The sequence below is a fragment of the Leptonychotes weddellii genome, chromosome 13, assembly GCF_054177405.1.
Source record: "Leptonychotes weddellii isolate Sample4059 chromosome 13, ASM5417740v2, whole genome shotgun sequence".
Classification (NCBI taxonomy): Eukaryota; Metazoa; Chordata; class Mammalia; order Carnivora; family Phocidae; genus Leptonychotes; species Leptonychotes weddellii.
Genome location: NC_138381.1, coordinates 58,789,560 through 58,811,946, shown reverse-complemented (window position 1 = coordinate 58,811,946; position 22,387 = coordinate 58,789,560). Strand labels below are relative to the sequence as shown.

At 58.7% G+C, this 22,387-nt stretch overlaps 1 protein-coding gene across 1 annotated transcript; it reads left to right on the top strand.

Moving 5' to 3' along the window:
• The first annotated feature begins 611 nt into the window (after positions 1-611).
• Positions 612-21,448, top strand: GGT1 (gamma-glutamyltransferase 1). The gene is made up of 14 exons (XM_081801722.1): positions 612-724; positions 9,838-10,020; positions 10,510-10,686; positions 11,301-11,431; positions 11,554-11,640; positions 14,591-14,783; positions 15,141-15,298; positions 16,302-16,451; positions 16,968-17,104; positions 19,881-20,068; positions 20,278-20,405; positions 20,502-20,614; positions 20,687-20,800; positions 21,130-21,448. The coding sequence occupies exons 3-14, from the start codon at positions 10,523-10,525 to the stop codon at positions 21,274-21,276; spliced, it is 1,710 nt and encodes a 569-aa protein (XP_081657848.1). The 5' UTR covers positions 612-724; positions 9,838-10,020; positions 10,510-10,522; the 3' UTR covers positions 21,277-21,448.
• The last annotated feature ends 939 nt before the right edge of the window (positions 21,449-22,387 follow it).

Here is a 22,387-nt window from a genome sequence, read left to right as displayed (position 1 = left end):
GCCCCCTCACATGGGCTTCTTATCAGAACGCTGGTTATTGGATTTAGGGCCCATGCTAACGACATCTACAAAGACTCTATTCCCAGATAAGGTCACTTTCAGAGCTCCCGGATGGATATGAATTTGGGGGGATGCTGTTCAAGTCACTATGGTAGCTTCTGCAAACTTCAGTTTCCTCATCTGTGACATGGGGAAAATAGGATGCCCACCTGGCATCTTATTGTAGGATTAGACACAACAAAGAGTCCAGCACACAGCGGTGTTTTTACAAATTGATTTTCTATGGCTTTATACTGAGTCCCCCCAGCCACCCCACAGCCTTCATTTGCCCACTCAGTGCTGACCACTGGGCCCTGTGGATACTGTGGAGCCTAAGACACAGGAAGTCAAACTAACAGCTATGCCCACAGGGGTGGGGAGCTGTGATGGGGCCCCATGGGGCACTCTGGGGCATTACTGGAGCTGAGGAAGACACCTGACCAGGAGGCAGGGTGGGGAGGACTTCCGGAGGAGGTTGCATTGAGCCTGGGGTCTGAAGGAGGAGTGCCAGCTTGAAGTTCCAGCAGGGAGCAAGGGATGAGCCTCAGGGAGGAAGGGGTGGGGCCCTAGAGGGTGTGGGGGCCTTTGAAGGGTTCTTAGTGAGAGAGAAGTGCTCAGATTTGCATGTTCAGCAGGGGCTACAGCAGGGAAAGAGTGGCTGTGGACCCCGAGGAGGAGTTGCCAGGTGAGGGGGGCTGGGGTCCCGTGCAGACAGGAGGGGGGTAGATGTAAGTCTGTTGGACAGGACCACTGAGGTTGGAGGGGGGCTGGGGTCCCGTGCAGACAGGAGGGGGGTAGACGTAAGGCTGTTGGACAGGACCAGTGAGGTTGGGGCCGGGGCACTGAGGCTAGGCTGGCTGGGGGGAGCTATGGGGAGGGCTGTTACTTAGCTCAGGTTTAGGCACACATGTGGACCTGAGGCTTCTGAAACAGCAACTCACAAAATGTTGCAAGCAGGACTCAGAGAGTAACCGAGTTCAACTTGAAGAGATGCAGGAGGCCGAGGAATGAGGTGGCAGGGGGTGGGGGCTCCTAGAAGCTCTGGCGGAGGGCCAGCAGGGCATGCAGGGAAAGTGTTGGGTGGTTTTGGCATCAGGAGAACCACAGGACCACTTACCCCCCGGGGGAGTTTCGGGGGTGGGGTTGGGGGGTTGGAGAGGCGTGGACAGACAGGCTCAAGTCAGTGACTGATGCCCCTCGGAGACAAGACCAGATGCCCCTCTGAGACAAGACCAGGCCCTGCCCTGGGGTGGGGGCTGGGGCCAGAGAGGCTCAGCCTTTCTCCTCCACCCCCTGGAGCTCCCAGACACTGCAGATAATTAGAGGTGATGTGATAAATGCTACCTGCGCAGGGTGTCGTGGGCAGAGAGGGCAGGGCAGCCAGGACGAGGGAGGCACTTTCTGCCGCTGAGCCCTGAGCCGTTCGTCAGGCAAGGACAGAGGCGACTGCAGGCCTGGGCGTGGGAACCATGGAGGTAGCGGGCTCTTACTGTAGCTCATGCAGCCATCTCAGGGAATCCGCCCAACAATTATTTTTTTTCAAAATTGTATTTATTTATTTGAGAGAGAGAGAAAAAGAGCGAGAATGAGCGGGGGTGGGGAGGAGCAGAGGGAGAGGGAGCCCGAGGTGCCCCCAATTATTTTAATGATTTCTGCTCCCCGGATAGAAAACAGAGCACAAGAAGAGGAGACCCTGGGCCATGGGGTGGCAGGGGTTGCATTTGAACCCAGGGACCCGAGAGCCCACGCTCTCCTGCCTCTGGGTTTGGGAGCTGGGCTTGGTCCACCGGGTGCCGGACTGGCCCTGCCGCCAGCCATTCCCAGGTGTTAATGAGCTGGAGGCCCACACACGGGCAGCGCTCCAGCCTCCCGCCGCACATCAAAGGCAGGTGTTGAAATGGTGACTATGCAGATGAGGCCAGCGGAAGTCAGCCAGGCTCCCTGCTACCATGGGGCGACAGCAGCGTCTTCACTGAGCTGGAGTCTTCCTTCCATCCTTCCATCCGGTCAGTGTGGTCTGTGTGGCTCTGAGAGGCTGGGGCCAGGTGGCAACAGGGTCTGTCGGGCAGGCCCCTGCTCCTCAGTGGGCAGGAAGTGAGGTCAGGCCCACCTACAGCATACCGACTCTCACAGCCGCAGAAGGCTTTCCGAGAAGGCAAACTGGGGCTTGACACTGGGAAGAACTTGCCGACCAATCAGTTTGGCTGGCTTTGAAGGTAGTGAGGGCCCCTGTCAGGGCAGGTATGCAAGCCAACCTTTCTGGGGTGTCGGAGATAGGATATCAGAGACCAAACCTTTGGGATTCTGTGACCCTAAAGCTGATTAAGATGCTATGGTGTTGGGCATCAAAGTCACTTTTGTTCGGCCAGCTTACCAAATGTCTCCTTGGCGCAGATACCAAGGGACCCTCTGGGGTAACATCAGGTTTCCTGGCTCCCAGTGGGCCCTGGGATGGTGACCCAGCAGTTCTGGAGGGGACTGGACCGCCCTCCCAGCTCACACACGGTGAGGCTCCCGACTGCATTTTGGGAGGTGGTGTCCCCACAGCAGGGGCCCACTCGGGGCCCGAGGCTCACCTGGCACTTCCTGAGGCTCAGGCCTAGCCCCCACAGCAGGGTGGGGCGCGATGGAGGCTGCAGTGAGGTTCTACTTTCAGGAAGTGGTTTGTAGGGCCTTCCCCATGTGTCATGGGTCAAGTTTCTAACCCCTGAGTCTGTGGTTTCCCTTAGCACCCTTCTTGCCGCACCAATGCCTTGCTTTCCCAGACACAGAGCTGGGGCAAACCCAAGCCTGTCAATACAGGAAGGGCCTTGGAGGCCACTGTAGTTCCTCATTCCTCAGAGGAGATGGGCCAGGTGCCCAGCCCCCCAACCCCTTCTGTCTGACCAAGGCCCCCGGGGCACACTAGGTTGCTGATACCTGCGCAGTAGGGATGATTAGGAGATAAAAGGCATCAGGATGGTGGGATGACACCCCCTCATGCTGCCTTAGCAGCTACCCCTGGCTGGAGGCCAGCCTCGCCCAAGAAACTCATCAAGGAACAAGGACACAGAGAACCCATCTCAGCAGTCCCCAGCCCTCAACACTCCCTTCTTCCCACAGCCCTTACCCTCTGGTCACCCACCAGGGTCTTAATGAGTGAGCTGGGGTTAATGGGTTACCCAGCCAGGTGACACATTCACCAGCCTCCTGGGGCTCTCAAAGTCCAGACCCACTGGCCTGGCCTTCAGGGTCTGAGCTCAGCCACTTCCCTTATTGGTGTTGACACCTCAGGGCTCAGGAAGGGCCCAAGGAGGTCAAAAGGTTCCCTTGTGCCCTCACTACTCCCAGAGAGGCCTCCGGTGCCAGCCTCCAGGCTCAAGTGGTTTCCTCCACCTGGCATGTCCTACCCAATCCAATCCCAGCTCTGCCCAGATTCTTTTTTTTTTTTTTTAAAGATTTTATTTTTTTATTTGAGAGAGAGAGAGAATGGGGCGGGGGGGGGGGGTCAGAAGGAGAAGCAGACTGCCCACCGAGCTGGGAGCCCGACGTGGGACTCGATCCCGGAACTCCAGGATGATGACCCGAGCCGAAGGCAGTCGCTTAATCGACAGAGCCACCCAGGCGCCCCTCTTCCTGGATTCTTAAGGCCCCCATCACAGCGTCTGCCTCTCCTCCAGGGCCCTGGGCGCCTCCTCCTCCCTGGCTGACCATACTAAGCCCATCTTCAATCCTGCTGTGGGCTCCCTGAGAAAAGACTCTGGACAGGCCAGGCTTAGATGGGGGAATGACTGAATGGATGAGTTTAGGCGAGGGCCGTGCTAGTGGTGGTCACGCTGGCCACAAGTGGGTCTCAGAGACACAGGTAGTCTTGGGCCTGCCAGCCCCATGGGGGCACCCACCCTATCTCATTCAATGGGCCAGAGCATCCAGGGCCACGAGCACACAACCCCATCTCCTGCCCTTACCGCCATGTGTCCTTCATCAGCCTTCCTGCTCATGACCCCAGAAATGTAGGGGATGAGGAAAGGCTCCCCCGGGTCATGCGACTTCCTTCAGTCCAGGTCACCAGGGTCCTTGGAGTGACAGCCCCTAGACTCAACCTGTAGCCTCAAGGGTCAGGGAGAGGGCATGTTTGGAGGAGCATCCCCTATTCCAGAGTCGTGGAGAGAATCCTAGACTCCTCAGCCTGCTAGGGCCTCAGATGCTTACACTCCCAACCCCAGTGGTGTGGGTATCTAGTTGCACCCCTGTCTGGACATCGTAAGTTGGGGGAAGCCCACCTCCTCCCAGGGGACGCTTGGCCTGAACTGCCTCTGCCTGAAACCCAGCCTCATTCACCCCCACTGAGGCCTCCAAAGCTCAGGTCTCTCATTCAGGATTAGGGACCCTACTGGACTCAAAGAGGCCAGCAGCTGTCCCAGGTCACACAGCCCCAGGGACAGGACAAGGAGGCAGCCCAGTTCCCACCTGGAAAGGTTCCTGTGCCTTTAAAGCCTCCCTCCACCCAAGTCGGCAGGGAGAGGGAGGGGAGGAGCTGGGTAACAGCTGGGCACTGGGGACTCCCCTCTGTGCTGGAGAGTAGCAGGAGGACCAGCCCTGGAGCCAGGTGAGCCAGGAGGGGCATCTGACTGTGCCTCAGTACTATGTGACCCCAAAGGACAGCTCATCCTGTCTGAGCTACTAGACATTGTAGGTTGGGGTCGCCCAGGCTTAGGGCCTCCCGGAAGTGTGGGTTCCATTTCCAGCTCTGCCACGTGCTGGCGCCTTCCTCTCCAGCCTCAGTTTATGCACCTGAGTAATGGGAGTGAGCTGACCTTCAGGGTGAAGGGGACGGGGCTTGTGTGAAAGGCTCCTGAAGAGGGGTTGCACAGGTCTTTGTCTGACCGGCTCTAGGCTGGGGGTCCTCTGTTTTTTTTGTCTGGTAAGGGGGTTTGAGAGTGCCTGTCCAAGCTTTCTGGCTCACTGTGCCACAGGTGTGGCGTGGGTGGAGGAGGGCCGCGTGCAGCTGCTGGACTTCTCTAAGGAAGCCTTTGAAGAAGCCACGACACCCCGGAAGTGGACTTTTGGAATTAAGAGGGAGGAGAGCAGCACGGAGAAACTGAGGCGCAGGAGGATCTGGTAGCCTGGAGCGAGGGAGCTGTGACGGGGGCTGAGGTACTGTGTCCTCTGGCCATGCTTTGCCCCTCCCCGGGCTCCGGGTTGCGGCTGTGATGGGGCACAGGGCAGGCTTAGTTGTGCAAGGGGTCATTGCACAACTCTGGGGGGCGCCCACCACCTTGTGGTCATCGCAGGCATGTAGAGCTATTTCGACAGGTATCTGGCTTAGTAGTTGTCAAGCACTGGGGGAGGGAGATTTTTCTTGGTTTCCTATCTGTGAATGGGTCTGGGGTTGTGCCCCAGTTTCACCCCTGGGGCTCTGAGGCTGTGGTGACATAGTCCTCAAGCTGGGTTGGAGGTTTAACAGAGAAACTTCAGGCTTCCTCATGCTCCCCTCTCTGAGATTCCCACCCCTCCCCAAGCTACTCCACTCAGCCTAGATTCAGCGTGTGTGTGTGTGTGTGTGTGTGTGTGTGTGTGTTGGGAGGGGGTGGTGCTGATGATTAAAGTCAGTAGCTCTGGTGGGTGAGGCTTTTATATTCCTGGGGACGGGGAGCTTACTATCTTATGTGCCTAGGACAGGAACCATGGGGCCTGGAGGAGACTTTTCAGGCCAGCCCCTGCAGTCTTTTCTGGGGTGACATGGTTTCCCCAGATCAACACCCCTCAGGTCCCCTCTCAGTGTGTAGGGGTTGGGGGGCCTGACCAGAATAGAATGTGACACACTCAACATGTGAGGAAGGTTCTTTGTTCTGTAAATCATGCCTTTGGGTTTTTGTTTTGTTTTGTTTTTAAGATTTTATTTATTCATTTGAGAGAGAGAGAGAGAAAACACAAGGCGGGAGGGGCAGAGGGACAAGCAGACTTCCTGCTGAGCAGGGGAGCCCCATGCAGGCTCCATCCCAGGACCTGGAGATCATAACCTGAGCTGAAGTCAGACACTTAACCGAGTGAGCCACCTGGGCGCCCCCATCATGCCTTTGTTGACACAGCTTTTAATGAGACCCCTTTCCTCCTCACTCCCCTCCCTGGAACCTTCAGCTGCTGCTGGGCTTTGTGCCCCCGGGCAGCTTCCCCCTCCCCAGCTTGCCCCAGGCCAGGGATTTCCTGTTGGGACCACCTGGGGGTTTGGGCCACCCTCTGCCCACTCACACATTCTTGTACCCTCCGCTGCTGGAGATATGTCCATGTCTTACGCCTTCCCAGGCAGGGAGACAGTTGCTGAGCAGGCTCAGGCTAGGGGCAGCCCATGTCTCTCCACTATAGACCCCTCCCAGCCGACTGCCCTGCAGTGCAAATCCCCTGACATCCTGGCTGGTGTCTAGCCCTCAGGGAAGAGCCCATGGGCCTTGGTCCCTGGATCCTGGCCTGTCCATCTTCTCAGTCATCCTGGTCTGCAGGTGATGTCCCGGGAAAAAGCTTAGTCATAGCACCACCATCCTGGGGCCATGGAGGATTTACGTAGAAATGCATTTTTTGGTGGATTTCGTCCCAAGCTTGCTCAAGAGCAGTGGGTGAGAGGACAAGACTTGTTTTGATTGTGCGACCCAGGATGGGCAGCAATACCTGGTCCGCCTCTGTCTCTCTACCTGCTTATCAGCTGGCACAGCCTTGTAGGGTGGTCATAGATTAGATATTCCAGATGGTGACTGTGGGGGCTCCCAGGCAGCCTAGACACAGATGGTTGGGAGCCAGGGAAGGAGCCGTGACTCAGGGAGTGGCTCAACCTTATTCTTGGCAGATGGAAGCCAAAGGGGAATGGGAAGCAGGGTCCAAGGTCTCCTGGACTGGGCATGCACTTGTTCCTGGCTCAAGCTCTCCTTGTTGGGCTGGTAGGGACACACAGCAACTTGGGGGCCGGTATGGGGTGGCCTGGTGTGTGTTGCTGGGCTCTGTGACTTGGACCAGCTCTGGCCCTCTCTGGGCCCTGCCTTTCCAGGCTGCTCAGGTGGTTTCTTGGGCCTGAGGTGCTAACATCCCTGCATAGGCAGTGGAACTGGTCTGGACTCGAGGCCCCAGGCTATGTTTCAGGAAGTCACCCTTGGCATCTGCCTGAGTGGTGTGGTAAAGGCTCTCAGGTCCTGGTTCTGGACATCATGTTTGGCCCTGGGGTTCAGATGCTCTGAACAGGGACAGGGTGAGCCAGGAGGGTACCCAGCCTAGGGCTTGCTGGTGGGGTGCTTGCCAGTGGACTCTGCCCTTTGAGGGGAACCGAGGCCAAGAGAGGGGGACCCTCTGCCTCTGTCACTGCACCTCTCCTTCCCTGCTGGGGCCATACTCCTCACCTCCTGCCATTGTCAGGGTGACCCCAAGAGTCACTGCTCTTATAGCACTTCCCATCTCCTGCCCAGGGCCCTCCCAGGACTGCGTGAACTTTAGTCACTTAGTGACAGGCCGAGTCACTGCGCCTCCCTGCTGCCTTGACGTCAGACTCTGGGGCTGTCCTCCCTGCCAGGCTGGATCTTTTAGAGGACAGCCTGTTCTCCACCCCACTCCAATACCTTCAACTGCTCCATGAGGTGGCTGGGTGTCACCCGGCCAACCGCTTGCCCGCTCTGGGACTCGGTGAGCAGGAGAGTTCCTCTGCCCTCTCCTGCCCCTTTCCTGCCTCTGTTCCTCCTCGGAGGTGCCCTCCCTCGGATCCCAATCCCAGTTCAGAGGCCCCCTGAGGAGCTCTGCAGGGGCTGCAGGCGTGGCTCTGGGCCACTCCTGGGAGTGTGGGGGGGTGGAGGGCCTGCCGGAGCTGTGGCCCAGACTTTCCCAGGCAGACAGATCTGGCTGTGTCCCAGCCCAGAACTTCTTCTGAGGACAGGAGCTTTCTTGGGCCCCTGCCAACCCCAGGCCTCAGGTAAGCCCCCCTGGGTCATGAGGAGTGGGGTGGGGGTTTGAGGCCAAGCGCTGTGCCCGACCTATTCTCTGGCCTCAGTTTCCCCTCCTGACACCGATTTGGGTGAGAGCCAGGCCTCTGGGCTTGGACATTATTTTAATAAGTCTTTGAGAAAAACGTGGGGTGTGGGAGGGGGGTGGGAAACGGAAGCCCAGTCCCCCGCAGGGTGTCTTCCGCAGGGCAGGGGACGTCTGCCTGCAGGGCCTGGGCTAGGCCTCCCTGCTGCCCTGCCCAGGGAGGAGAGGATGGGGGTCGGTGCTGTCCACCCCTCTCCATACTCCCTGGCAATCTGAGCCTTGCTGGGTGCCCCCTGGCCCTCTGGAAGCCCACCTGAGCCCTGGGGTGGATGGATGGATGGATAGAGAGATGGATGGACAGGGGAGACTGGAGTACAGACCACAGGAGGTCATGGCTGGACACTACAGGGGTCCAGGGGGAGGGGAGAGAGGAGGGCCCTGAAGGGGGTCTTGGCTCACAGCCCCAAGCCCAGGAGAAATGAGGCAATGCCCCCAAGGTGCCTGGTGGATGGGACTGGAGGGCCTTCTTGGCGGGTGTGGCTGTGCCCATGCTGAGAAGGGGGTCATGGCCTCTGTCCTACCCCACCCACTCCCACCACGTGTGGTGGGAAAGTTCTGTGTTCCTGGCCCAGGTCTTAAGGTCCCTTGGACCTCCCAGCGCGGTTATCTCAACGAGGAATCCTTAACCTTGACCCAGCCTCCAGGGTGTGCTCCGAGGGCTCTCAGGCCTGCCGGAGGGCAGAGGGCATAGACTGTCCCCTGGAGCAGTGGCAGGGGGAAGGGCCTGGTTGGCACTTTGGAGAGAGCCTTCTGCTGCTTTTTGGAGGACTGAGGAGCCGGTGATGCTGACGGGAGGGAGGGCGGGGAGGAGGCTTTGCAGGAGTCCCGCCAGAAAGGCTGGTGCCTGGATTCAGTCAGGGTGGGGAGGAGAACCTGGCTTGAATCCTCCTGGGGATGGAGGGTAGTGTCTGCCATGCGGCTGCCCACTGAGCCTGGGAGGGGAAAGCCCTTTCTTGCTGGCTGGCTTCTGGATGTCCCCGACGTGGGGTGGGACTCCATTCCTAGACCATTTCTGGGACACCGTGTCTGGCCCTGGAGCTCAGGCCCTCTGAATAGAGACAGGGTGAACCAGAGGGAGTCGCAGCCTGGGGCTTATCGGCAGACACCCCCCCTTTGGAGGTAACTGAGATTACCTCTGTCACCACACCTCTCCTTCCTTGCGGGGGTCACACCCCTCGCCTACTGCCAACACCGCAAGGACCCAAAAGCTCGCCGCTGTCTCTCCCTGCACAGCCCGGCAAGGAGTCAGCAGGGCAACAGTGAGCAGGAGGCTGATCAGCTTCCTCCTGCCCTAGCTATAGGCCTCCAGGGCATCACCCTGGTAGCCGATGACCATTACAGCCAAGTCCCCTAGCACTCCAGCCTTTCCAATTTACTTAACCTCCGCAACATCCCCCTGCAGGATGCCTCTGTCATTCACGCTGGGCAGGTGGTCAGTGACGTGCCCAAGACCCCACATCAGATGAGGGGCAAGACTCAGATGGGATGAGCTGGCTCCAGGGCCTGCATGCCCCATCCCCTTGGCCCGGCACACGTGGGCTTCACCACTTTGTCACATGACGCTCACACCACTGAACCCGGGCCTCGCTCTGGGCAAACCCTCTCTCGGCAGTGCCTGGAGACCTCCCTCAAACGTGGGAGCGGCTGACAGCCTCCTCTTCGGCTCCAGAGTTCATCTGGAGGCAGAGGAACCTCACAGAGCTCCCGGGGGAGGGCTGACTCGGCCTGTTTCAGGTACACTGTCTCAATTTTCAGGAGAACAAGGGGGCTGTGTGGTCGCGGTGTCTCTCTGGAGCAGACTCTGTGGTCGTGGGTGCCTGCAGTGTGTGAGGGAGACCCCAGTTATCTCATCAGCTGCTTCAGCCAACCTCCCCCCCCACCCCAGCTTTGGTGGCTACCCCTGCAGGCAAGGCGTGGGGCTCCCATCTGCTGAGAAAGGTAGGTCCCTGCCCTGTGGCAGCTCATCTGACGATTGGAGGAGACATGGCTGTCTGCTCTCTGAACCCCACAGTCTGTGGCAGGCCACTCTGGGGGGCCCATGGATGGTGCATGGCCCTGGGCTGAGGTGGGGGTCACAGAAGGAATCGGACCAGGGTTGTCCCTCGTGGAGTTCCCTGCTTGGCAGTGACTCCCACTGTAGGAGATAGACAAGGCCCGGCCGAAGCAGGGGCACGTGGAATCTGGGGGGCTCCCTGGAGAGGTTTCTGTTGGAGATGGGGTCTTTACCGGAATGGGGCCTTGAGGATAAGCAGGGAGATTTGGGAGGGCAGAGAATGGCGTGAGCAAAAGTCCAGGGGCTGGAAGGAGACACATGGACATGTTTCTGAGGCTTGATTTTGGGCTGTGCCCTGTGAAGGTGAGGGTCAGGATGTGCCCAAAGGCAGTCCCCTGACCCTGTTAACCTCCACCCCCTTCCCCCACCACCAGGGCCCGCAGAGCCATGAAGAGGCGGCATGTGTTCCTGGCCCTGCTGGCCGTGGTCCTAGTGCTCTTCCTCGTCATTGGCCTATGCCTTTGGCTGCCCTCAGCTTCCAAGCCACACAACCATGTCTACGCCAGGGCGGCCGTGGCTGCAGACGCCAAGCATTGCTCGGAGATCGGGAGGTGAGGGGGCAGGGCATGGGAACACAGGAGGACCACTGCAAGTGGATCTGGGCAAGACCGTCATCCCTGTGAGACTCAGTTTCCCCACCTGTCCATGAGCTACCCAGACAAGGAGTGTCTGATGCATGTGGAGCTGCCTGTCCTTTCCTTGGAACTTCTCCGCAGCCTCTGGTCAGGGCAGAAGGGGACACTAACTCCAAGAGCAGGGTGCGGGTTTCCCAGTGCTCTGCTGGGCCCCTTTTCTCAGACCTCAGGATCTCTGTCTCTTTGGATAAACTGCTGTTTTATGCTATTTTGGACCCCTGTCTCACATTATCTACAAAGATCAGGTCCCACTTAGAGACTTAAACAGAAAAAAAAAGTTACTGATAAAAGTAACAATTTTCCAATTTTCTTTCTATTATAAAAGTCATGTACATCTGTTTGCTTGAAAAGGAAGAACATACAAGCCCACTGGCTTTAAACTTGTATGTAAAACCCCAGAACTATGGGCTCTTCTTCCATCCTCCTTTGGGCAGTGTGGCCCGGCAGGGTGGAGGTGGGTGGCAGGGTGCCCGTGTTGGGGGGGTTGGGGAGCCTTTAGGTGCTCACTCCCTGCCACATGCCACGGGTAGGGACGTGCTGAGGGAAGGCGGCTCGGCGGTGGATGCGGCCATCGCAGCCCTGCTGTGTGTGGGGCTCATGAACGTCCACAGCATGGGCATTGGGGGCGGCCTGTTCCTCACCATCTACAACAGCACCACACGTGAGTGCCCCCGGGGAGCTGGACTTGGGCTGGGGGCAGGCAGAGCTGGGCGGCCCCTGGGCTCACACCTGGGGTGAGGGGGTTGGTGCTGGTCCGGACTGCCCACCTGCTTCTGCTTCCAGGAAAAGTTGAGATCATCAATGCCCGCGAGGTGGCCCCGGGGCTGGCCTCTAATGACATGTTTAACACCTCGGAGCAGTCACAGGAAGGTGAGGTGTAAGCTCAGGGTGTGGGGGCAGAGCTGGGCTGAGCTGCTGGGAAGGCATGGGCATCTGGGGCTGGGGACAGCTCTGGCTGAGCTGATGCCTACCCTTCTCAGCCTTTCCTGGCCCCACAACAACCTCCCGTAATGAACAGTCAAGACCATCATCACAGAGGGAAAAGAGACAGAGCTTCCGTTATTTCTGCTCAGGTCCCTCCAGAGCCACCCCGTGTTAGTACATGGAGAGAATAATTATTTCAACAGCTCGCACACACCGGGGGTCACTGGGGCCAGCACTCTGCTCAGCCCTTTTCACCGATGAGCCCCTTGAATCCTCCCTGTATGCCTGGGAGTCCGGGGAAGCGCTGTGTTGATTCTCATTTTACAGGTCCAGAGAGGTCATGCAAACCAACTGAGGTCACACAGCTGGATGGTGCTGAGGCCAAAATTGAACCCAGGCTGTCGAAACCCTGAGTTTTTCAAAGGCATCTAAGTCATTCATTTATTCGTTCATTTGTGGGGCTAGCTCTTGAGAGGCAGCAGAATCTTTTTTTAACAAGGTCTTATGCGGAGAAGAGGCCCCCAATCTCCCCATGCAGCTGAGGGGAAGCCAGTGGCCACCAGGGCGTGCTGCTCCCAAGGACCCGAATGGATTGCAGGGTAGGAGGTTGGAGGCAGGAAGTTCCGGCTGTTGACCTTAACAGATCTGATCTCTAACGACAGCCTCTGGGCGGGTCCCTGTGAGTAGCCCAGCCCTCTTAGCGTCCTCTCCAACCTACAGAATCTCCGAATTCTTACATCCATTGGGAAACTCCAAATGGGTAGAATTGAAATCATTCAGTGTGATTGCTGGAGTCTTAGACTTAGCACCTTAGGGACGCTTGGGATTCATTTATTTAAGCAGGACTTATTGGGCACCTCTTAAAATGCCAGGGGCTGTCCCGCAAGCCAGGGGACAAAGCAAGGGCAACAGGTGAAATCCGTGGCCCAGTCAAGCCAGGATAGCAGAGGCGGGAAGAGCCGGAAGGCATGCGATTCACCAAGTACAGCCTGCTCAGGGAGGGTGTGTCTAAGCAAAGACCCGGAGGCTGGAGTGGAGTGAGGAGTGTGCAGGTGTCTGGGGGCAGAGCAAGTGGCCCACGTGGGAACCAGTGAGGCTGCAGTGGGTGACCCCAGGGTCAGAATGGTTCAGGTGGTGTCAGACCTCATGGATCATTGCGAAGACCCTGCCTCTTGTCTGAGAGAAGTAGCAGTGTCCCCTGGGGTGTTTGTGGGGGTGGATCTAGGCCTAGGTAGGACAGAACCCCTTGGGCTGCCGCAGAAGGGTCAGGGAGCAAGCTGCCTGCCCATCAGGTGACCTGTCAGGAGGTCACCACGATAATCAGGGAGAGAAGAGGGTGTTGGGAGGCGGTTGGTACTCAACATACTTAGAAGGTGGAGCCTGTGCATCTGCTGATGGGTTAGGTGGGACACATATGCCAAGTGTCCTGGATGACTGGTCTTTGATCTGTATCTGGAAGGATGGGGTGCCCCTAAGAGGGAACGGCAAGGCTTCGGGGGACTGGGTTTGGGTGACAGGCAGGAGTCGAGTGTGTTAAGTTTGAGATGCCTTTTTGGCACGGGCAGGTGCATCCTCAGATCTGACCCTTAGAGGAGCAGGCCGGGCCAGAGAGTACATTTGGAGTTGTCGGCACATAAATGGAACTTGAAGCTCTGATCTGGGGGAGTAGACAGAGGAGGCTCTAGGAGAGCCTGGCAGGTGGGATGCAGAGGCGACCCGGGAGGAGTGAAGGGTTGGGTAAAGTGAAGTTAGGAGGGGACCCTGGTCTGCCAGTATGGGGGTCACTGGTGACCTTGGCGAGCAGGGTGGTGTGAGACCTGATTGGCCCAAGTTCAGGGCAGCATTTATTTAAGGTGGGGGGAATTATGGGTTGGGTGTCAGACCTTCTGAGATGTGCAGACATGCAGATCCTAACAACCTGGCTCTCGTGCCCAACTTCATGTTGTTATGAACCTAGAAGCTGCCTAGTCTGGGAGTAGCTGAAATGGCCCTGGTCATCCAGGGTGAAAGCAAGAGGGTGTCTGGGAGCAAAGGGCCGTGGCTGTACCTTTCTGCATCAGTGTCCAGCTTAGGGCATGGTGGGCGGCGGGGGTAGATGGGAATCAGGGTCCATGGGTGTCTCCAATGGAACTGTGGGTTCCTCTAAAGTCAACTGGAAGAGACAAGCTCTTTGTGGTCAGATGGGGAAACTGAGGCCCAGAGAGGGTACAGGGCAAGGGTTTGGGTTCAGGTCCTGGTTGTTGTTGTTTTTAAGATTTTATTTATATGACAGAGCGAGAGCGAGCACACACGCAGGGGGAGCAGGAGAGGGAGATGCAGGATCCCTGTTGAGCAGGGAGCCCGATGCGGGGCTCGATCCCAACCCGAGCTGAAGGCAGCCTCTTAACCAACTGACCCACCCAGGGGCCCCTTAGGTCCTGGTTCTGGGACAGTAGAAGGGAGGAAGGGGGAGGTCTTGCCTTGGCACTGGCTCAGTGTCGAGGGTGGCCCGGGCTTGCACTGGGGACTTTGGTGGGTTCTGGTGGACGCCTTGAGCCTGTGGGCGAGGAGGCTCAGACTGAGAGATGGCAGGGGTCTGGCTTCCCCACCGTCTTGGTGCGCAGCTGTGGGCCTGACACAGGATTTCAAACCTGGTGGCCCCTGCAGAGGCAGACATCTAGTCCTGGGACTGCAGAACCCAGCACAGGAGGCGCCTCTCCCCCCTGTGGCCTCCCTCACGTGTCCCAAGCCAATCTACACCCTTGCCTGCCAAGTCCAGATATGACAACTCCCATTTCTTTCTGAAACCTCACTAATCCCATGTGGGGACTGTGCCTAGGTTGTGGCCTGAGAGAGCATCCCTCCCGATGTCCCCGGCCCGGAGCCACTAATTGTGTGTGTCCCTGTCCCTGTGCAGGGGGCCTGTCGGTGGCGGTTCCCGGTGAGATCCGCGGCTATGAGCTGGCCCACCAGCGGCACGGGCGGCTGCCCTGGGCTCGCCTCTTCCAGCCCAGCATCCAGCTGGCCCGCCAGGGCTTCGCTGTGGGGAAGGGCTTGGCAGCAGCCCTGGAGAAAAGCCAGGCCGTCATCGAGCGGCAGCCTGCGCTGTGGTATGTCTGTGGGGGTTGGCCTGCCCTGGGCCACAGGCTGGGCAGACGTGGCCCAAGGTCCCTGCGGGCTGTGAATGACTGGCAGAGTGCTTTCAGGAACGTGTGCTGATGGAGGGACGAGGTCTAGAATCCAAGAACCCTTCCCAGTGTGTGTGGGATCACATTCTGAGCCTGGTGCCCGGGGTCCCAGGCTTGTGTGTCCTGAGTGGCAGGGGCTCTAGGAGGCATGGGCTGGACACCAGAGGATGAGGGCCACCCGCCTGTGGACAGGTGCTCACTGTCCTTTGATCTCCTGTGTGGTTGGGTGGGGCCGAATCTGCCCCGCCTGCCGGCCTCACGGGAGCCTCTCTGCCCCAGCGAGGTGTTCTGCCGGGATGGGAAGGTGCTGCGGGAGGGGGACAGAGTGATCATGCCGCGGTTGGCCGACACGTACGAGACGCTGGCCTTGGAGGGAGCCCAGGCCTTCTACAACGGAAGCCTCACAGCCCAGATTATCAAGGACATCCGGGCTGCTGGTGAGTGGGCAACCTCAGGGGCCCCAGAGAAGGAACCCTGAGCCAGAGCTGAGAGGCCTTAGGTCCTCTGGTCCTGCCTGGCCCGGGCACTGGGCCCTCAGGCAGCATCTGGCGGGGGAGGGGGAGGCAAAGGATACATCTGCAGTCAGTGACAGTCTACATGGATCTACAGATCTTGGTTAGGTCAAAACTGAGAGATCAGTGCAGTTCAGGAGAGAAAGTTCTCGGTGGATAAATGCAGGCCTAGGCAGGAGCTCGGGCTGAGGGAGCATTGAAATGCAGATCTGGGAGGACTTCCCAGAGGAGGTGGTACTTGTGCTACAGATGAGGCTGGAGAGAGGAAGAGCATTTCTGGCAGATGGAATAGGCTAAGGCCCAGAGAGAGTGAGCTATAATTATCCCTGAGGGTCACAGCAGATGAGGGTGGGCTTGGTGGGCTTGGTGAGAGAGGCCTTGGAGGGGCTGCAAGTCGGGACAGGTTCTGATGAATTTCAGCCAGGCAGCCTTCCGCAGCCTCTCTGTCCCCAGCTGTGGATTTCTTCAAACTGTTATTTTGGTCCGAGACACGGAAGAGGGTGATTAGCATGTTGACCTTTAGCACTGATGCAGGAAATTAGCCTATAAATACCTGGTCTGTCTGGAGCCTGTTCCCTGGAGAATTAAGAGCCTCCTTTCACCCACCCGTTCGTCTCTGGAGGAGAGGGACTGGGCGGGGGGAGATGGGAGCAGATACCTTCCACTTGGAGAAGACTCTCTGGCCGCCAGGAGGAGAGAAGGCAGACCTGGAGGCCAGTGGGGCAGACAGGTGGAGGGCAGCTGGCCTGAGCCTGGCAGTGGGGAGGTGGCATCTTCAGAGAGCACAGAGGGATTGGGGGGTGGGGCCATGGGGAGGTGGAGGGGCGGAGACCCGCAAGGTGGGCAGGGCTTTCAGTTGGATGGTCTTGTCCTCCCCTCAGATGTGGGGCCCCATCCCCATGTCCACCCACTGAGCTGCTCTTTGCAGGGGGCATTATGACCGCCAAGGACCTGAACGACTACCGTGCTGAGCTGATAGAGAACCCACTGAACGTCAGCCTTGGGGACGCCCATCTCTACGTGCCCAGCGCCCCACTCAGTGGGCCGGTGCTTGCTCTTATCCTCAACATCCTCAAGGGTGAGCTGTCCCACCACGACCCTGCAAGAGGCAGAGCAAAGTGACCAGGGCTGTGGGGGGCAATGGTCAGGGGCTGGAGGAGGGGGAGGAGTGGTCGGGAGGTAAAAAGGTTTGGAGCAGTGTCCTGGGGTAGGAACAGCTCCTGCAAGGGCTTAGGGGTGACAGGATCTGTCTGGCTTGCCCAGTTACTCAATGCTGGAAGTTCACAGCTCGGGGGGCCTAGTCCAGAGGATGCGTCTGGCAAATCTAAGTGATCTTCTGGGACTGGGTAAGACTGGGTAGCCCTTCCGGCTGGACGTTTGAGGCCCAGACCCAGAGGTCCCTTGCCTCATTCCATCCTTACATTCCTCCAAAGTGTCCACTGGTAGTTATTAAATGTTCCCCTTCTCCAGCTGGGCCAAGCGAAGCGATTAGGGAGGTGTGAGCCTACCCCGGGGGCACCCAGCTGTCTTGGCCGAGCTGGGGTGTCCCAAGGGCCCCAGGACTGCCAACGTGTCCCCATCTCTGCTCAACCAGGGTACAACTTCTCCCGGGCGAGTGTGGAGACACCGGAGCAGAAGGGTCTGACCTACCACCGCATTGTGGAGGCCTTCCGGTTCGCCTATGCCAAGAGGACCCTGCTTGGGGACCCCAAGTTTGTCAGTGTGATGGCGGTAAGAGGCAGGCGCTGGCCCGTGATGGGTGGGGGGGCCTGCCGTGGAGGTGCCAGGATGGCTCCCTGGGGCCACCCCAGCCTCACACATGCTTAGTTAATCCATTCCTACCACCAACTTTGGTGGTGGGCCCGCCGTGTGCTGGGGTGGACTGGTGACCCCGAGTTCGGCCCTCTGCCACAGGGAGCTCACAGTGTGACAGACTCGACAGTGAGTGATTAGTGCCCCCTACCCCTGGCCACACTCCCACCTTGGGGGCTGTACCCTTGGCCTGGGAGGTTTGGGAGTGTTCAGTGCTGAGGTGAGGAATCCATGGAGGGGCCTTGCAACCCTCAAGGGTAATGAGTAGGATGGGGGAGGGAGGGGATGGTGGACTGGGTGGCAGAGGCCTCGGCCACTGGCTTGCTGGTCACACCTGGGACCTAATGCTTCCCTGATCCCCACCCAGGCCCTGCACAGCCTGACCCACTCACGGCCAGATGCCCCAGCTCCAGGCTGGGCCTTCACTGAGACTCCCGTCATGGCCCCCCTTACCTACTTGGATCCCCCATCCCGGGGCAGACCCGCAGACCCCCTCACACGGACCTGTGCCTCTCAGCTGCCCCTCTGCTCTCCTGGATCTCTTTTCTTTCCCGAGGACCATTTCGTAGTACTCCCCACTGCAGCCGTGACTTGGGGTCGTGTACCCCTGGAACCACTCCCCCTCCGCCCTCTGCTCGAGCACTTGCCGACTCAGCATGCCCCTTTCACAGCACTGCCCTGCAGTGGCGGATCATTCCCGAGAGAGAGGCATATCCTTGTCCCTTCAGAGCCCCCAGCTGCTGCCCCCATTCCTCTGCTTCCACTCAGAGCACACTGGGCCGCTCCATCCCTTTCTCACGCCCTCTCCCATCAGGCTCTGCCCTCCTCACTCCACATTCCCCCTGCCAGGACCCCTTACTCCACCCCCAGAGTCCAGCCTCAGTTTCCCCATTCGGCCCCCCTCAGCAGCATCTCATGCAGTTCAGTTTGCCACCTCCTTTCCTCAGCTTTTCATTTTGCGAAGTTGTGGACATTTTGCCACATTCCCTCCCTCTCTCCCTGCCTCCATCCACCCCTTTATCGATATGCATGTGTTTTTTCGGGTATCAGATGGTCAGTCCCCGATATCATACTTTGGGTCATAGCTCCTAAGACAGGACTCCTACATACTGCCATCAAGAGGACCTGGCCTGTTAGACACCTGTGTTCCCGAGGGTCCCAGGCTTGTTTAGGTCCCGAGCCCATCAGACTCAACCCTCGTGGTTCTGTCCCTCCAGTCTCTGAACCTACAATAGACCTCTTGGCTGTTTTGCTGATTTTTATTATTTTTTTATTTTTATTTTTTTAAGATTTTATTTATTTATTTGACAGAGAGAGACACAGCGAGAGAGGGAACACAGGGGGAGTGGGAGAGGGAGAGGGAGAAGCAGGCTTCCCGCGGAGTAGGGAGCCCGATGCGGGGCTCGATCCCAGGACCCTGAGATCATGACCTGAGCCGAAGGCAGACGCTTAACGACTGAGCCACCCAGGTGCCCTGTTTTGCTGATTTTTAAAGCCCAGGGCAGTCATGGTTGCAGAACCATCCCACATCCTGGATTTGACTTTCTGTTTTCTTGGGAGTCGATTCAGGCTGAACATTTTCCCTGTGGGGGTGTTGCTGGAAAATTCTGGAGGCATTTCCTTTGCTCAGTCCCCAGGGGCTTTCCTTGCTGGCTCCTATGTCATCTCCTCTCCTCTTTGTCTGTCCTCACCGCCGCGGGGACCCTGTTCAGGCTCACGGCTTTAAGCAGCCACCAGAAGCTAGTGGCTCCATGTTTATCCCTCAGCCGGGTCTTGCCTGTCAACTCCACAACATAGATCCACCACCCACCTGAAACAAGAAAGGGCACCTGTTCAGAATCAAGCTCCCGACTGTCCCCTTCACTGACCCTTCTGCAGTGTTTACCTCCCCAGTTCAATGGCCGCTCTGGACGGAAGACTTCGGGGCCATTGTTTCTCTCCCATCTGGGTCAGCCACCATCTGTCACTTGGTTGATGCCATAGCCTCCCAGTTGGGTTCTACGCTACACCCCCCCACAGCTGCCAGAGAGGTCCTGTGAACTACCGGTGCGCCCCTTCCTCTGTCCCAGGCCCAGGTGGCTCAAAGCAAAAGCCAGACTCCTTATAGGGCCTATGAAGACTTACGGGATAACCCCCTGCTAACATCTTCCACCACTTCTCTCTTTGACCCTATTCACCCTCTGCCTGTCACTCACAGGCCTGCCTCAGGGCCTTTGCATTTACCACCAGACCTCATTCAGGCCTCTTTTCAGCTGTCACCTCCTCTGAGAAGCCCTCCCTGACCACCTCGCCCCCACCTCATCCCTCTCCATCCCCTTTACCTGGCTTGTTCTTTCCAGCATGTCCCTGCCTGCCTTTGTCTTCCCTGCCAGGAGGGCAGGGACCTGTGTGTCTGTTCCCTGTTGATCCAAGCATGCAACACAAGCTCCACGAATGAATGAATGATTGAATGCGGCAAGAGTGGGGGCTTGTGGGTGGACAGACAAATACTAAGAGTTACTGGACTGCAACTCCAACAGCCGTTGCAGAGGCAAAGGCTGGAAAGGGGATCAGACGGGCCACGTGAGGTTGGGGGTGCAGGAGTGTTGTGGTCAGGGCCATGTCGGGGGGCTTCCCAAGAGCTGCTCGCACAAGCCTGTGCCCCCTCCCCCTCCTCCCCCCCCACCTCCTCAGGCCAGCTCTGGGGTCTCGGCAGGTGGTCCGCAACATGAGCTCCGAGTTCTTTGCCGCTCAGCTCCGGGCCCGGATCTCTGACAACACCACTCACCCGACCTCCTACTATGAGCCTGAGTTCTACACGCCTGATGATGGTGGCACTGCTCACCTGTCCGTGGTTGCAGAGGACGGCAGCGCTGTGTCGGCCACCAGCACCATCAACCTCTAGTAGGGGCTGCCAGGTGGCCCTGGGTGGGCCAGGGGCTGCTTGCATCTCCCAGATGGGAGCTCCATCAACCCCTTTCATGGGGGGGAGACCAAGGCACTGGACCTTGGTAGAGCACCTGCCCCCAGCCTCACTGGGGTCAAGCTGGAGAGCTTTGGTGGGTGGGGTGGGGCTGGGTCTGGCATAGCTGTCTGATCCAGCTGGTCTGCAGCTTTGGTTCCAAGGTACGATCACGGGTCAGCGGGATCCTATTCAATGATGAGATGGATGACTTCAGCTCCCCCAACATCACCAACCAGTTTGGGGTGCCCCCCTCACCAGCCAACTTCATCAAACCAGGTGTGGGGCGGGGGGCTTAGGTGGGGAGAGGGCTGGTGTCCTGGGCAGGCAGCTGACCGGCATCTCTGTCCCTGCCCACCCATCTGGTGACCACAGGGAAGCAGCCGCTCTCATCCATGTGTCCGGCGATCATCGTGGGCCAGGATGGCCAGGTCCGCATGGTGGTGGGTGCCTCTGGGGGCACACATATCACCACGGCCACCGCGCTGGTATGTGCCACCTACCTGTCCCCCCCAGCCCCTGCCCCTGGGCCACACTGACCCCTTCCCCTCCACCCCCAGGCCATCATCCATAACCTGTGGTTTGGCTATGATGTGAAACGGGCAGTAGAGGAACCCCGGCTGCACAACCAGCTTCTGCCCAACACCACGACGCTGGAGAGAGGCATTGACCAGGTGGGGCAGAGCCAAGGAAACTGAGTCACAAGGGGAGGGTCACAGGGTGTCCTAGGATGGAGGCCTGGATCTCCTGAGTCATCATAGACCACAGCCTCTGCCTGGGGCAGATGACCTTCACATCCACTGCCTGGGCCATCTTGAACCCCTGTGCGATGGGGGTCAGACCACCTGCTCCAGGGAGACCCAATAGGCCCAGTTGCCCCCAGCTTGTTGTTCCTGGCCACTGGGCTGGAAATGGCACCTCCTGTGCGGTTCAGCGTGGGTCTGTGTGGTTCCGATGGCATCGTGGGCCCTGCTGAGGCCTCTCTCTCCCCTCCCAACCCCAGGCGGTGACTGCAGCTCTGAAGACCCGGCACCACGACACTGAGGTCACGTCCACCTTCATCGCTGTGGTGCAGGCCATTGTCCACACGGCCGGTGGCTGGGCAGCTGCCTCAGACTCCAGGAAAGGCGGGGAGCCTGCTGGCTACTGAGTGCTCAGGGCGGGCAAGGCTTACTGGCAACCTAGGGATGAGATGCCTGCTGGGGCCAGAGTGGGACCTTGAGGGATTTGCTTCCCCTGTGAGTGACAAAGCAGTGCAATAAATGGGGGTCGCAGCGTGAGGCTCTGGGCAGCCTTGCCGGCCCGGCTCCCATATCCCTGGGCCTCAGTATCCTATGTGTGAAATGGAGTTGTCTGGTGGGGAAGGGAGGAGTGGTGGGATTCAGAGGTCTTTACCCCTCAGGTGCTGGAGCTAGACTGAGAATGTTCTTGAGAGCCCGGCGGGTGGGTGAGTGGGGACAGGGGCAACTCATACCAAGTGCTGTCCTTCCTCACCCTGAGCCCCAGGACCAGGGGGCCCAGTAGTCCCTTTTCTGGCCTGGGTAGTGGCACTTGCTAGGATCGACCACCAGGGGGCGGTGCGGCTCTGGAGTTTTGGGGCAGTACGCCGCCGGCAGATGCTTGTACCCCAGCTACCCCGTCAGCCTGGCGGGTGTCCCCTGCTCACACCGTGGAGGACACATGGAGGTGAACCTGAGATCTGAAGAGTGGGATTGGGCAAGAGGCTGGAGCAAAACATCTTGGTCAGAGCCAGGCCTGGGGGGGTTTTCCAAGCACAAATCCAGAAGGAAAACCAAGCTGTGATCAGCTCCAGAAAGAGGCCCAGTTCTCAGGAAACAGTGAACTGGGAGAGGTCCCCAGATCCCAAGGGTCAGGGCTTGGACCTGTGGGAGGCTGCATAATGCAGCCCAGAAAAAGGGGCCTGGAGGGGAGCAGTGAGACACAGCGGCCTCCCTCCTCCCCCATGCACCAGCCCCTCCCACCCTCCCTCAGGGTCTGCTAACTTGATGAAATGTCTGACTGAGGAGATGTGAGAGACTGGCGGGGGTGTGCAGGGGAGGATGGGTCACGGCCTGATGGCCAGGTATCCCCCTGACCAGGGAGCATAAGTGCAGACCCCTGAGGGCACGGGCACAGGGGCCACCCCAAGTCTGGGCTCTCCTTCAGGAGGCAGGAAAACTTGGTGTTTCTAAAGTGCCCACAAGGAAACGGGGTTTTGTGTCTGCAGAGTCTGGGCCCTGAGCCCGGGAGGGCGGTACCTC